Source organism: Cuculus canorus, chromosome 15 (genome assembly GCF_017976375.1).
Source record: "Cuculus canorus isolate bCucCan1 chromosome 15, bCucCan1.pri, whole genome shotgun sequence".
NCBI lineage: Eukaryota > Metazoa > Chordata > Aves > Cuculiformes > Cuculidae > Cuculus > Cuculus canorus.
In genome coordinates, this window is record NC_071415.1 from 17,014,513 (window position 1) to 17,030,795 (window position 16,283).

The window sequence follows — 16,283 nt, forward strand, 5'->3', positions numbered from 1 at the left end:
CCGGAGCCTCCTTTCGCCTCAGGGCCGGGACGGGGCACCGGAACTACGATTCCCATGATGCTCTGTGAGAGCCCCGCTCCACCTTCCCGGAAGAGATGGGAAACGTAGTCGCCGGTGCTTCGTCCCCTTAAGAAACTACAATTCCCGTCAGGCTCTGCGCTCGCTCCCCGTTTCCGCCGTCTCCGCCTCGCGGGCCTGGGCGGGCAGTCGTCAGGAGCGCCTCGGGCGAGATAGAACGGAGTCCCCTGTCCTGTCAGGCCCGGCGGCAGCGCTGCCTCGGGCAGTGGGGCTCAGTGTGGCTTTTATCGGTGCAGAGTTCAGTTCTGGGTCCTCTCCGCAAGAGGGATGTGGAGGGTCTGGAGCGTGTCCAGAGAAGAGCAGAAAAACTGGTGAAGGGGCTGGAGAACAGGTGTTATGAGAGGAGCTGGGGGTGTGCAGCCTGGAGGGGGCTGAGGGGAGACCTCACTGCTCTCTACAACTGCCGGAAAGGGTGCAGAGAGGAGGGAGCTGGGCTCTGCTCCCCCCTGACAGGGACAGGACAGGGGAATGGCCTCGAGCTGCGCCAGGGGAGGGTCAGACTGGACATCAGAAAGAAATTTTATCCAGAAGGGGTCATTGGTCCCTGTCAGAGGCTGCCCGGGGAGGGGGAGGAGTCCCCATCCCTGGAGGTGTTTAGAAGACACCTTTAAATACTCATCTGGAGTACTGTGTCCAGTTCTGGAATCCTCAACATAAGAAGGATGTGGAGCTGTTGGAACGGGTTCAGAGGAGGCTACAAGGATGATCCGAGGGCTGGAGCACCTCCCTACGAGGACAGGCTGAGAGAGTTGGGTTTGTTCAGCCTGGAGAAGAGAAGGCTCCTAGGAGATCTTACAGTGACCTTCCAGTGCCTGAAGGGGCTACAAGAAAGCTGGAGAGGGGCTGTTCACAAAGGCTGTGGGGATAGGACGAGGGGCAATGGATATAAACTGGAGAGGGGCAGATTTAGACTGGACATAAGGAGGAATTTCCTCATGATGAGAGCGGTGAGGCCCTGGCCCAGGCTGCCCAGGGAAGCTGTGGCTGCCCTATCCCTGGAGGGGTTCCAGGCCAGGTTGGATGGGCCTTGGAGCCCCTGATCCAGTGGGAGGTGTCCCTGCCTATGGCAGGGAGTGGAACTGGATGGGCTTTAAGGTCCCTTCCAACCCAAACTATTCTATGATTCTATGAAAGTCCATTTAAGTTTTGTCTAAGCAGTTGTGGTTTTTTGAAAGTTAGACAGAATGACCATCTGATAGCACGTTTTCTTTAAAACAGTGTTTTCCAGACATTGTTCCTTGGAAGATGATAACACGTTTTGTGGAGTATGTTCCATGCTGAACAGATGTCTCTTCTTCTGTAATCCTCTCTGTTAGCAGCATTTTCTGTCTTAAAGACAAGGTCAGGCAGAGCTGGAGCCAGGTCCAAATTTAGAAGAGTTTTGACTGTTGCAAAGTTTCATAACATTCAAATTAGACCTTGGAAAGTAATAGAATATGCATAAGATTTCTGGGAAAATTTATACATATGCATGTCAGTGGGAAATATATTCTGCAACCAGCTTTTGTCTCGTGAACATGATTGATGGATTGATTAATAGCTCAGGTCTATAATGACTGCAATGCTGTCTTGCAAGTTTGTTTTTTGCTAGAGCCTTGACACAGCCTACAAGACAGGAAGGGCTTAACCGGAGGCAGGTACTGTATTTTCAGAGCAATTAAGACTTGCCTTAAGATTACCAGATACAGAACATGTAGGCAGCAATTCTTACATACGCTTTGTCAGTCCTTAAAATGGCGGGCGTGGGGCCAAATATGTATTTGATCAGGGATATGGAAGTATGTATTACCACTTGATTTCAAGGGAGAAGAATTACTCGCATTATCCAGTATTCCTTACTTCCTTGACAGGTACTTGTACCCTAGGTACTTGCTAGGATATAAACAATTAGTCAACAGAATTTCAGGAGATGCCAGATGTCCTTCAGAGTGTACAAACCTGTTTTGCAGGCTGTGTCACACGCAGGAATTGTGTAAACTCAAACACTAAATTTTTAACAGGGCTTGTAGTTTGTTTTTTCACTTACGAACGATAAGTCGATCCTATAACAGTGAAATGGATGTCCTCGTTTGTATGTTAGGAATAGAACCTGTATCTTGGTAGTAACTGTCACGTGAGGTTCTCACAAGCACGTCACACCGTAGCAGATTTACCGATGAAATACTTGTGGTTTAGTTATGTAACCTGAAGCAGAAAAGGAAGATGTATTTCACTAGAAGGCTTCAAACAGCTTCAAGCAGTTAACAGCTCACCACCGACAGGTAGACTTTATTGAACTCCATGAAATTGCAGAAGTCTAAGGGGGAAGGAGAGCGAGTTTAGGGTGCTGGGTTATGAGCGAGTTGACTCGGTTTACCTTGCGATCAGACAGGTTCCTGAGCTGCTGCAAAATGGAAAAGAAAGCATTTGGCTGAGGTTGGGAGGAGCAGGAAAGGAATAAGACTTCCCTTTCTGGTGTGTCAGCAAGCTGAAATTCAGCTGATGCACCGTGAGCCATACCCTGAAATTTAGTGTCATTTAAATACATACATTAGTTATGCACTTAAATGAGTAGCCTGATATTTAGAATTGCCTTGAAGTCAGAGCGAGCCTTCAAAAACAAAGCCAAAAGAACAGGTTGTTTACCTAGGTGGAAGAGTTATAAGGTAAATTATTAAAGAGATAGGAAACTGGTCAGCTATGAAAGTGCTTTTCAGGTGACTTTAATTGGAGGCTCAGAGTTCTCAGCTGTGTGATCTGTTGCTTAGTTGGCCTGTGGTTCAGATTTGGCAAACCTGCAGGTTGGGTGCTAGCTAGTTCTTTGTTCAAGGAGTCTCTCTTTGAACGCGCAGTCATTGTAGTTCACTCCTTAGACAGAATTTCTTCCATGGTTTGACACCATGAGCTTCCAGACAAATAGTAGGGGTAGGGTGGTGTAGGTAAGTATTTTGCTATCAAAACTGGTGTGTGCATGTTGGTTTTTGCTATGAAAGCTCAAAATAAACAAAGATGGTGGTTTAGGTGTGCACAGTGGGAAGAATCTATTCATAGTTTATAAACCTTAGGACAGTTGGAAACGTTGTCAACAGCAGAAGGATTGCTTAATGTGGAAGGAATGTGCTGAGCAAAGAACGTGCATCCAAGGAGGGGAAGAATGGGATCACTTCAATGTTGTATATGGTGGCTGAGTTAGGATGGGAAAGGTTAGAGGCAGGAGGGAAGCAAGGCAGAGATGGTGTTAGAGATATGAAAGCCAGGTGTGTAGGACTGGTGGGAGGAGGTATCATGTCAGTTAAGATATTGAAGCTGCTGAAAATAGATCCTGTTGACTACAATCCAGACCTCTGTTCATGCTTTCATCTTGATTAGCAAAATTTAGATTAGAAAATTAACCTCCTGCTTTGTTACAGTAAATTTGTTTTCACCAATAAATGTGTTGGATGCGGAGAGTAAATATTACAAGTCTAAGATGCGCAGATTCTCTGGAAGTAAGAAATGGAAACAGAGGATATTTTTGTTCCTTGTGACCTGAGACAAATTGGAGGATCTCAGGGGCTGGGATGCTGAGTTGGCTGAGCAACAATGATAGCTTTTCTGTGCCAGATCCTCAGGAGATGTTTTTCCACTGGCTGTGAGCTAGTATTGTTCCACTAGGAGACAAGGAACAGAGAGAATATGCAATGCTGGACACCACCAAAGGGTCAGTCTTGTAGCTTGATATAGAGGTAAAATATGCAGAAGAGATGGCTAGGATTTAAAGTGGGGCTTACAGGCTAATGCAGACGCGCCAGGTGAGGTCCCATGATCAGAGTTCAGCTGTACCTCACGTAACTTTTCTAGACTGTGCTATTGAAGAAGGTTTTTGTGAGATAACAAAAATGTCGAACTGAGCACTGAAAATATCAGTATGAAGTGTTAATGCAGGGTATGTTACATGCTGTTGACTTACACCATATCTTACTGAGTGACTCCCTGGGATGGAGAAGCTCGGAGCCGTCGTGTCTGCTGTTGGGTTCCATTAATATCTCTGGGCCAGATCTCCTGCCTTACGCATGTGGGAGGAGTTTTAGAACACTTAGGTTTCACATTGAAAATTTTCCATGCTGGCTGTCTGTCTCCAGGGAAGTGGGAATAGAAAACTAGCTCCATGTGAGATTTTCATATGCCTTCTTTTCCCTTTCTTAATTCTCTAGAATTCCAGTTGAGGGAGCATTTTGACCATTAGAGATGCCTAAAGCTTTTAGCTTTGCTAATGACTAAAGCAAAATGACATTATTGTTATGAAGAAAGAATAACACTGTCATGGGATTTTTAAAGCTATTTTTCTCTAGCTCGTTAACATTGTTGCAGAAAAATATAATAATTACTTCATTATGAAATTGTGAGAATGAAATAGTAAGCTTGTTTCTAAATAGGACTAATTACTCCAAAATTATTCTGTACCAGTATTTTTATTCCAGAGAAGGCAATGAGCTTGGGGAATTTTTCTGGAATAAGGATGGCTAAATCAGTTACAATTTCCCTCCTGTCTTGAGAGAGAGCACTTAATGGCACTGTGATGCTGTAGATGGGGATTTGAAATAAAGTAATTGTGTGTTATCTAAACTTGTCCACAAACAGTAAATGGCAAGAGAAGTTGGTTAAAATTATCAGAAGAAAAAATCTTGTCAGGCTTTAGTGTATGCGAAGAACTTCGTGTCATTCACAGGTGTTCATGCACATCTATTTTTTTTTCTGTAACTCCACTAATCCTGCTGGCATTATAGCACTGAGCAGTTTTAGTTTGTTTTGTCCATCTGCAAAGCCACAAAAATACTAGTGTGCAGGAGATTATATTTCCCACACAAGATGTAAGTGCTTACATTAGGAAATGAAGAAAAACAATTAAGTTTACATTCTGCAAAAACTATTGCACCACCTTAAAAATATCACGGGCATTCCAACAAGTATTAGTTTATACAAACTTGCTTGCACAATTATTGTTTTATGCATTGTCCTTAGTCATTGCATAACTTCGCTGGCACATGTGGAACACCAGACAAATGAAAAGGTATCGTCTCTCCCCACAGGGTTTATAGTCTATTAACACAAGTTTTCTGTGCTATGCATTTAATCTTTTCCATAAATTATTTCGTAGCTATGTAAACTTTGAATGTAGTAAGAGATACAGAAATCATCTGACATTTAGTTGTGAATGTTTATACTGTTGTTATTTTAATTACTATTTTTAAGGAACATTTTTCTCTTCATTTGTTTTGTTCTTTAATCTGTTTTAGAAATACCAGATGTAGCAACAGCAACATCAGCCTTTTCAAATCACTGGTCTAATTAAAATGCGCTGAAGCAAACGGGTGAAATCCACATTGTTCTTGATTTTGCACTGTGCCCAAATGACATATTATTGTGCCTAAAAAAAAAAAAAAAAGGCATTGTTCTGTGCAGCTTGTAAAAGTTAATGAACGTGATGAATCCTTTCCTAACCCCTTTCTTGTGTTTCTTCACACTGTGTACTCCATTCCTATAACAGCTCATCTCCTCCCAGCCATACAGTTCAAGGGCACACTTAACAAAATATGGATTTCTGAGAATAACCATTTCAGGAAGTTTGAACAGTTTTGTAGGAGATAACTGTCTGGAAGAGTGCTGTTCCTTAAAGCGCAGTAACTTCTGGGAAAAAAAGTGGTGGGGTTTCTGTGTGTACATTGATCTTGCAGATTTTTAGGGTTGTTGAGATGATGTGATTTTAAGGGACATTTTTTTTCTTTGGATTTTTTCTGTACGTAGCTTTAGAGAACTGGAGAGGACTCGGACCAAGCCGCTGCTGTAAGACTTGACAGTGTAGGTCGGTTGCTTTAGTGAGTGGAAAGAAAAAATGACATGTGCTACCCTGAAGAGCTGTGCCAGCACAAAACGACCGATGTAGAAGCAAGCATACAGCCAGAAGAATTCCTTTGTCAGCCTAGCTAATGCTGTCTGTGAAGGGAATGTAATAGTCCTAGCAGAATACCCTCTTTCTCTTGATAAGTGCTATGTAATTGTGCCAGCAGAATTGCTGAAGTACAGTCAGGCAAAAAAGCTGGCACAAGCACGAACAGAGAAACTCCAAAGCAGCGTTAAGAACAAAGCTTTGTTGTTGAAGTTTGGTGTGGTAAATAGACCTTCAGCTACTGTTCTGTGAGAGACGAAGTTTAATCTTTATGTTTAATTATTTACACAATAGTATTACTTCCTTTGTTTTTCTACTTAGAGTTTTCATTTTATTATTTCAGTGTTGAAACTCACAATAGCTTTTTTGAAATTTCATAGCGAAACTTAACGTTCTCCTTACCTTTTTCAGGTGATTAACTTCTGGAACGTAAGTAATACCAATTTAACACGTTAAAAATGGGCACTGACAAGGATTTCTGGAAGTCTTGGGCTTGTCCAGATGTTTAAGGAAACCAGCAGTCAAGTTTGTGTTCATGGCAGGAGATGCTCTGTCTGGATGCTCAGTGGAAGCCCATATTCTGCCTGAGTGGGATGTAACTCTAGGTCTTCTGCTCACACGATAGAAGGCTGTAAATATGGGGGGGCATTGTGGTGTACAGCTCCAAAATACTCCCTGTGTTGTTACCTCCCGGTACTCCCTGCACCAGTAAAAATTATTTGATTTCTTGAAATCCTGTTCCATAGTTTGATACCCTAGTAGAAATGACAATATGCTAGAATTATTCTTCTAAACAACAAATAGGTATTTTGCTGCTTCCAGATGTAGATTTGAAGTTCAGAGAGGAGTTGTCAGTGGTTGCTAATGACATTAACAGAGCGAAGAAGTATATTTCATACTGGTCTTTATAAATTGTCCCTGGGTGTCACTCTTGAGTCAGACTAAAACATTTTAGAAGTAAATCTGAGAATTCTTTTTCCTTTACTTTCTTTCTGCTGTTTCCACAGTTGACACTTTTCTTTTTAAACTTATTTCCCAGTATTTTCCATAATGACGTGAACTTGTTTTATCTTGTCTGAATTCTATCATTCTTAGAGGATATCTTGGGGAATTTTTGAACTTAAGTTGCAGTAATATAACTGCAGAAATACCTCTCTGGCAACACTCTGTAGATTTACAGTTAAATGACCAGTTATTATATTTGATACATCCTTTCTTCTTTTGTACAACTCTGCTAATTTCTGTCATCCTTTTGGAGAACAATCAAGTGACAAGGAGAAAGCATTAGTATCATCAAGTGGAAAGCCAGTGCACGCCCCATAAAGCTAAAAAGTAACTTCACTGGTGAGTAAGCCATATATTTATTATTCCCTAAAGGTAAATATCACTGTAGGAGAACCATCAGTATCCAGTCATATCAGATGTTTGTTTGTGCATGTGCGTGCACAGTCTACATATAACAAAATAACGTGCTGCTTAGAGGCTTTAATATGTGTTATATAAGGCAGCAGATAATTATTAACATAACATAACTACAGTTTCTAAGTAATATCCTTATCTTCATGTCATATCATAAATTTGTTCTTAATGCTTCTGGTATAGAGTATAAGCATCTCTGCCACAATATCATATGATGCCATATACACAATATCAAATAATTAGACAGAAATTAATTTTTGTTATACTTGGAGTTTGTCAGGATTTTTAAAATGAAGAGATTGGTGCGTTAGTTTGCTAATTTTGTATTTCTGTTGTGAACTTAGCTTCTGATCGCCACAAGGTCATAGGCTGTTTATCTTTTTTTTTCTGTTCTGTTTCTGGCCTTTTTTCCAGGCCCTATGGAGTGAAACTCTATGAACTGACTGGATTAACGAACTAAAGCTGCTTGCCATGTGGTCAGGTAAGCCCTAGAGCCCTTCCTTGTGCTTCAGAATACTGTTCAGTGAAGAGCAGGACTATCCCTTTCACTAAGACCAAGGGTTCTAATCAGCTTAGCTGTACGTAATCTAACCACATCTTTGGTGACCTACAGACCAGTCTTGCTAATTAGGCATGAATAGTCTTTGTGCCAACGTAGTCTGATTTAGAATATACCTTATTACATTTAAGTAACAAAATATTTTAGAAATCACAATATTAACACTTCCGCATATCATATAGCAGATGTATTAAAGGACAATGACAGTTTGCTGTATAGGAGAGAGAAACTTATTTTACATACACAACAAAAGCCATTGCCAAGAAGTACAGAATGATGCACTTCTTCCGGACCAGGAAAAGAGAGGAAAAAATTTCATAGCTAAAGTAAAGTAGTAAAGAGTCTAATAATACTAGGAGTTATATATACAGTAGGAGTTATATCTGGTAGTTCCTTTCATCGTTAATTGTCTCACAAAGTAAGGTTAGGCCTTTCACTCCTCCTCTCTTTAATATCTTCCCCAGAAACGTCTCTGCCTCAAAGTGAAGCTACTTGTGTTAGCATCAATAAATCATCTCAAAAATGCTCCACACAACAGCACTGAGTTTACAGTATGTCCTTAAAATCAGAAAACCATTCATTTACAGAAGGGAATTATTTCATAATCTATGTGTTCTAAATATTGTTGTCCATGCAGGGAAATGGGTAAGAAGGAAATTGTCCTGAGTTGCAGAACAAATCAGTGGCAAACCCATGAATGGAATCAGTCTTATTACTGCTGTGCCTCCTGCCTCTGCTTTTTCCATGTTATGCTTCTTGGACTGGGACAAAAAGGACAAAAAGTAAGCATTGCATAGTTTGCACATTACAGGAAAACACTTTGCTGAGGCCCATCACCATGAAAAAACCCACAAAATTCTAAAGCAAGAACAATTTTTATGAACTCCTGTTTGGAGATCTTGCTTTTCTGCAGTTTGTAATGTTTAGCACCTGTTCAAGAGATGTCTTCTATAAATAACCATTTTCTGTTTCAGACAAAGCTCGCATTGAAACTTATCTTAGTGCAGCTGTTCAGTTTTTCTACAATTGTGAATTGCCAAAAAAGGAACAGTAATTCCTTGGGGGCCTCAGAGTTCAATCCTTTTTATTTAACATGATACTATGTGGTGGAGCTGTGAGGGAAGTCTAACTGTTATTGCTAGCTGTTCCTAAAACTGAGAACTGAAAAGCCCTTTGTAGATTATCCTCGCTCTTTAACAGTTTCTTTGGCTTTCCAGTTCCGTAATTACTGACCCTGATGGCAATCTGCCCCAAAAATGAATACTTTGATAATTTGCTGCTCTCTTGCAAGCCTTGTCATCTTCGATGTTCTAATACACCGCCGCCTTCATGTGAAAACTACTGCAATAAGAGTAAGTAATATTTCTGCAATACTTTGTGGCTATGCTGGGCATTTTCATGTTGTATGTTACAGAGAATTGTAAACATAAAAGCTTAAAGAACTCTAAAACCTGGAAAGAGTTTATCAGAATAACGTATGGGCTCAAAAGTATTAAAGACACGTGCAGTGTGTCCTGTATCAGTATGTATGTTAAGAAGAGTCAAATTTTAAAGCTCTCAAGCTTTATTTGGGCTGTCATTGAATGGAAACTGATATTGCTCCTTTGGTATGCAAGAAGTTTTGTGTTGGATATGTTTACTGTTCATTGGATATTGTTCACAATTAATTTACTGCATCTTCCTTATTTCAAAAGGTACTGATTCAGGTGAAGTTCTTTGGATTTGTTTGGGCTTAGGAGTAATTTTAATGCTCACTCTGTTTACCTTCATGGTCTTGTTTAAATGGAAGCACCTAAAGCAACTAAAAGAAAAACTGAAAAACACAGGTGAATAAATAAGATTCTTTATCAAATCATTTTAAATCATCGTGCATTTTAGTTACTCTTACCATGTATAAACTTTACATATAATTTATATTCCAGATTCTGGTAATTGTCTTTGATGGATCATTTTGTATTCCTGAAATAGTCTCAACAAAGTTAGTGAAGTCATTAGATGATAAATTGTAAAAGCAGTAATCTCTCTTTGTTGGGTCTGGATTGTGTCAAGATTTTTTCATTACATATTCATACACAGCTTGCTTGCTGGTGTTTGAGAAATAAATTATGAACCCTCAGTAGCAAAAGATCTTCATAGGGTTTTTTTTAAGTTATTTTTACATCTTACAAATATTGGTATTTGTGGAGTGTTCAACTGATAAATAATAACTGTTTAGAAAATATGTGTGAGATTACTTAAATGCTTATCCTGAAGTCTAGGGTATATGTTGTCATAGAACAAAGATTATCATATCTAACTACATCTTAAGACTTTCACTAGATCTTAAAACTTTCACTGAGGTTTAGAAGGTAGCTGGAACAAAACTAAATTCACGTCTTTAACTGTATGTCTGGTACAGTGTGATGTATGTACTGAATTAACTTCTGTATATTTACAGACTCTTCCGTGGAGCTTAATAATATTCTCGAGGCTAATACTGAAAGCTGTGTGAATACAGAAGGAATTAGATACTCACCTCAAAGTGAAACATTAATGTATTCAGTGGAAGAATGCACTTGCAGCGACTGTGGTTTGGTAAAACCTCAGAGAGGCTGTGAAACTTCATTTCCACTACCAGCTACAGAAGAAGGAGCTACTGTTCTAGTTACCACAAAATCTTTTGATTATTGCAACTATATTCTGGGTGCTAGGTGAGAGAAGTACATTTTTACTGTGTAATAATAAATGAGTTATTCCAGTATAGCTATTAATCTTAAAACTTGCAGTCAGTGGAGAAGTCTAGTACATCATCCGTATAGATCTTCTATTGAGCTTTCATTAATTTTGTCATATTATTTGTAATTATTTTATCTCTTTGGTCAAGTATTTCTACCTTATTCTCAGGTACCAAACTAGTTACTAGAATTTTTAATTTCTGAAAGTGCCTATGTAGGATGGCTTTTAGAGATTATATCTGCTTACGCCAGAAGTATACAAATAAACAAGTCTCCAAAAATGTTTTTTAAACTTGGGTCTTGTGCCAAAAATTTCTTGATGGTACTCGAGGGATGTACAAAGAAAGAGAAATGAAGAATCACATTACATCCCCAGCCTTGTAAACAATAATTTCAAATAGCCCCTGTGATGCTTGAAGTAGGAATGTTCTGACAATGAGTGCCTGCGCAGAGTGTGGAGTCCTCCCCTGCTCAGATATGATCTCTGGGTCCCACTAAGGGAGCCAGTGGTGCTACAGTCTGAATGTATTTCCGGATGGTGCAGACTTTCCTTTGAGTGCCAAATGTTTTCCAGACTCTATTCTAGAAAGATTTATTTCTATTTTATTAATATCTTTATTTACCCTTATTATATGAACAGGTCCTGCTGATCAGACACAGTCATGCTAGGCTACTGCGTGGCCTGAAATTAGGAAAATACTTTTGTCACCTTGCCTCCAAAGCATAAGCGTTGTTTTCCTGACATGAGGTATATTTCTTTTTTTATTCCTGGGAAATGGCAACAACAATATTTTTATTTGTAGATAGTTTTCTCTTTCAGGTTTTTACATGAATGATGAATTGAAATGTTTTAAGATTGGTAAATTATCGCACAGAATCTATGGACAATTGCTACCCCAGCACCTTTGGGAGGCTGAGCACAAAAGTCTGGGCCAGATGCGAGTCAGCTGGTAGGTCTGGCCACGCAGCGCTGTGAGGTTTGTTATTACTACTTCATGTAGGAACTCTTGAAAAAGAAGGTTACACTGCATTGCTCCACACGGTGTGGAGCAGCACAGGGCAGACACTCAGCGCTGTGTGGGGACAAATGCCAGCTGGCAAGATGGTGCCTTACAGTGAGCCTGCATTGTTTAAAAAAATTACTGCGTTAACTTTTGACATTTGTGAGTATTGGAGGTTTCATGATTTCTGTACCAGTTTAATAATGTTGGTGCGTTACTTTGATTGGAGGTATTGGAGGTTTCACGATTTCTGTCCTAGTTTTTGAAACAGGAACTCTCGGGGGTTTTCACTCCCAGAGCGTGTGTGACAGTCCAGGGCACTTCATGCCTGTTCTTCGCACCTTCCCTTTGCCCGTCCTTCTCCGCTGGGGAGGGGCTGTTCACAAAGGCGTGTGGGGATAGGACGAGGGGCAATGGGGATAAACTGGAGAGGGGCAGAGTTAGACTGGATATAAGGAAGAATTTGTTCACGATGAGAGTCGTCCCATCTGGGGTGCCAAAATTGCTGCCGTGAGAAGCCAAGCTCAATAATTAATGCCAATTTGATTATTAAACAGATAGGCTTTTAATAAACAGCGCCAGGGTAGACATGAAGTAATCCACCCAATATGTCTGACTATTGAGACCGCTTACCTGACTTTTGTACTGGTCAAACATATATATTCATATAGATTCCCAGAAACATGTTATGTGTCCATTGTTTTTCACCCACTCTTGTATGCACATCACAATTTCTTTGTGCCTTCGGAAGCCTCTGATGGTCTTTATCTCATGTCCTCTTGGTGAGCTCAGGTCTCTCCTTTGTTCCGGCTGCAGGACTTTCCTTTCAATACTTGATTTGTTCCTTGTTTGAACTAGTGAACAAGCTAAACTCCCGTTACAATCACATTCTTTCTAAGCCGCAAGATTTGATTCTTATTATTCTTATGATTGCTTAAACTAATTAATTCCTTTAACATAACAACTTATTCCTTCCCTCACGAGGCCCTGGCCCAGACTGCCCAGGGAAGCTGTGGCTGCCCCATCCCTGGAGGGGTTCCAGGCCAGGTTGGATGGTCCTCGGGCCCTGATCCAGTGGGAGGTGTCCCTGCCCATGGCAGGGGTGGGACTGGATGGATGGATCCTACGACTCCCCGGGGTGCCGGAGCTTGGGGGGGGGGCGGGGCCCGAGGGAGGAACGGCATAGAGGGGCGGGGCCTACGAGGGGCGGGGCTTTGAAGGGGAGGTGTGTTTGGGGGCGTGGCCCGCGGCAACGACGCCCACAAAAGGGGCGTGACCTCGAGAATGGGGCGGGGCCTACGAGCGGTTTCACAACAGGCGCGTGGCCCGGAGGGGCGGGGCATACGGGGCGTGTCCCGAGGCGCGTCTTTCCGGCCCTCCGGGCGGGGCGCGCGGCGCCGTGTTTACGTTCCGGGTCGCGGCGCGGGCGGCCCCGGGCTGTGCGGGGAGAGGGAGCGCTGCCCGCGGCCACCATGAGCGGTGAGTGGGGGCCCCGCTCGGCCCCCGCCGCCCCCCCCCGCTTTGGAAGCCCCGGGAGCGCCTCTCTTCCTCAGGGAGAAAAGAGGGAAGGCTGTAGAGTGGGGGCGTGCAAACACGCCGTCGTGAGGGGTGGGAGAAGCGGGACCGGGGGGCCGGGGCTGCCCCGTTCCCTCGCCGCGCGCGGGGCGGAGGCGCTGGGGGGTGTTCGGGTGTGGCTCCTCACGGTGGAGCCGACGCTGGCAGTGCCGAGTCCTCGGAGCCGTGTGCGAGGGGCAGTAGGGGAGAGCTCGGTAGGAGGGCGAGTTGGGCCCCGTAACCTTCAGGCCTGAGGGAGCATCGCCGCCTCAGCGGGTCAGCGAGGAGTTACCTGCGGGAGGAAGGCAGGGCAATGGGCTTTTCCTCTAAATATGAAGGATAAGTGGTGCTGAAAGCATATTGGCAAGAGTTGGTTTGTTTCTTTTGTGAAGAAGATGTTTTAGTGAGTTCTTTGAAGGTGTTTCTTTTGTTTGGAACAGTATGAGTCCTCAGACAATATGGGAAGCATCGCAGCATGTTACAAAATATTTCTCTGGGCTCCCTGGCGCGGATGCAGTGGCTCATTAATGAATTTTGTGTTCCATCAGTAACGCGGTGGCATTGATATAGAGGCTTTGTGGTGCTCCTGGTTTCAAGCTGTGTTAAGTTTCCTCTAAGCTGCTTTTATTTTATGATTCTGAAAGGGCCACTTGTGAGCTCCTTAAAATGCTCTCGGTGTTCCTTATTCCCTGATGTGTTTATGGTAGATTGCAACCAGGTTCTGCTTTAAGGCAAGCCAAGAGTATCCCACAACAGCCCTTTATGCCTTGTTGCATCCATCATGTGTAGAACGGTTTGTCCTTCAATTGTGAGGAGCTTGGATGCGTTCAGTGATGGAGGTTGCATACAGCACTGTGTACTTGAAAATTAGATCATTTGTTTTTCCTCCACTCTGATTTAATACATGGTGAGATCTGTTGCCAAAGACAGTAAGAAAAAAAGTGAAGAGTTAATTGGCATAACAAAATGCTACATGTTTTGTGGATGTCAGTCAGTCATTTCTGAAAAGTAAAGGAGAAATAAAAATGAAAACACTTCAGTTGTGTTTTAGCTCATTGTTCTCACCTTTGTGGTAAGTAGAAAACAAAAGATTTTTATGCAAGAAGAGATGAGGGGGGAAAAAAGGGTTATTTTGGGGAAAACTGAATTAGCATTGTGAAAAATGCAAGTAACAGTCAAATCTTTCAAACCGTGGGAAATGAAAGTTTCTCACATGTCTCAGATCTTGATACAACGTAGACTAAATCCTAATTCTGAGTTTTTTAAGAGTCAGCACTTTGAGATGGAAAACCCCAGCCCTTCAATGATGCGTTCAGGCTGGGACTAACCTTGTGCAAGTTTGTGCAAATGAGAGCCTAAATCTTCCTACGCAACTTGTCTTTGGGAGGTCTATTTGAATTCTGAGACTCAGAAGGCAAGGTGGCACCTCTTGTGGCATAAAGCCTCACCGTGTAGTTATTTTTAATACCTTTAGTGTGTATATATCTATTTTTTTTAACCCAGTAAAGACATACAGGTTTATGAGGAGAGAAAACATATAACTACTTGGAATGCCACCTAAGGTGTCATTAAGGCTAGTAGTTCAGTTCCATGGCTCACTGTGGCCCTTGCCAAGGCCTCTGTGACTTTTCCAAACACTTTGATTAGACAGCAAGATAATGAACACTAATTTTGCACTATGCTGAACATTACTGCTCCTTAATACTGAAAGGTAATTTTCTAGAACAATGTAAGTGGAACAGATCAGGACAGAGAAATGTGTGTCTTAATCATGCTTGTTTCAGGTGAAGGATATAGCTAACATAGTATTTAAATATGTTTTGGTTTTTTTTAAGCGGCTGCAACAGTACTGTCTACATTTACTTTCCTGGCCAACTTTAGACTTTAAAAGTGCTGTCACTAAAATAGAGGTGGAAGAAGTTCCTTCGACGATGTCTGTAATTATTTTTAATGCATATTTTTTTAGCTGCAGTGTATTTCTAGTGTATGTGAAGGTAACTTCCTGTTGTTTTGAGTATTACTTTAATATTACTAATGCTCCTTACTAATTACGTACTCATATTTTATTGGACAGTGTTGAATAGGCTAAACTTTAAAGTAACACAAGGGTATTGGTTTTATGTATCAAGATTTAGGAGTGTCATAACTTGTTTAATGACAAAACCATTCAATGTTCAGAACACAAAAACATGACTAATTCAGGATGAGGCAGTAGAATCATAATAATGTGATACAAGGTGGTGTTTAAATTAGGTCTGTGTGTTTTTTATCTTAAAATGGTACCCTCAGAACTGGTACTAGAGCAAGCAAGAGGAATTACACTCTGAAGTTTTGCATGCAAGACTTCAAGGAGTGTGTAAGAGCCATCTGAGATTTACTTTATTTTAACATGTATGCTACATGTGGTGCTGAAGGGAGCTGTGCCTAGAAGGAATTTGGAGAAAATCCTGCATTCCTTCATTTGCATGCTCTGTTTTGTTCTGCTGTAGGTGTAGATATTTCTGTCAGGGTATGAAGAGAAGTTTACTTTAAAATTAGGAAAGTATGACCCTGAGCAATGAAAACCGACCAGGGTCACAGAGGCAGGTGCAGTACCCAACCCTATTTTTAACCTTTTTTGACTGAGTAGATGTTGATGGGAGGAGTCTATTTGAGGTTTCTTAGTTTTTGCAATGTTATACTTATGTTTTCACAATTATTTTTGGGCTCATGTATAAACTTCCTTTTTTTTATTGCAGTAGTCTAAATATAGCTTTTTATTGTGTAATGTTGTTTTTATGCATTCTATGTTTTGTGTTCATGCGTGTGTTACTGCAGTTTTTACCACTCTTTTGAATCAGTAGAACAGTATTTTGGTCAGTTTGTGATATACCTTTAGTCTGTAAATCAGCTAGAGCTGATCACACTTAATTACTGCTCTTATCTGAAAATATGCTGGGTTTTTTTTTTTTTTAAGATTTAGTGTAGAACATAAAGACCATTAAAGAGCAGAATCTTAAATGGAGTTGGTAGATATTTATTTTTACCTTCCATCTTCTTGAAACAAGAACATT

General features: G+C 41.3%; 2 protein-coding genes across 18 annotated transcripts in view; both read left to right on the forward strand.

Moving 5' to 3' along the window:
* The first annotated feature begins 214 nt into the window (after positions 1 to 214).
* TNFRSF17 (TNF receptor superfamily member 17) lies at positions 215 to 12,286 on the forward strand. Its single transcript, XM_054080321.1, has 7 exons — positions 215 to 7,327; positions 7,817 to 7,883; positions 8,599 to 8,743; positions 9,179 to 9,313; positions 9,656 to 9,787; positions 10,399 to 10,651; positions 11,316 to 12,286. The coding sequence occupies exons 4-7, from the start codon at positions 9,199 to 9,201 to the stop codon at positions 11,323 to 11,325; spliced, it is 510 nt and encodes a 169-aa protein (XP_053936296.1). The 5' UTR covers positions 215 to 7,327; positions 7,817 to 7,883; positions 8,599 to 8,743; positions 9,179 to 9,198; the 3' UTR covers positions 11,326 to 12,286.
* A 762-nt stretch (positions 12,287 to 13,048) lies between these two features.
* SNX29 (sorting nexin 29) overlaps positions 13,049 to 16,283 on the forward strand; it is a 180,823-nt gene continuing 177,588 nt past the window's right edge. For all 17 annotated transcript variants that reach the window (XM_054080294.1, XM_054080296.1, XM_054080299.1 and 14 more), the window contains exon 1: positions 13,049 to 13,155. In XM_054080294.1, coding sequence (XP_053936269.1) covers positions 13,149 to 13,155 — 7 coding nt within the window. In that variant the 5' untranslated portion in view covers positions 13,049 to 13,148. The remainder of the gene's footprint in view (positions 13,156 to 16,283) is intronic.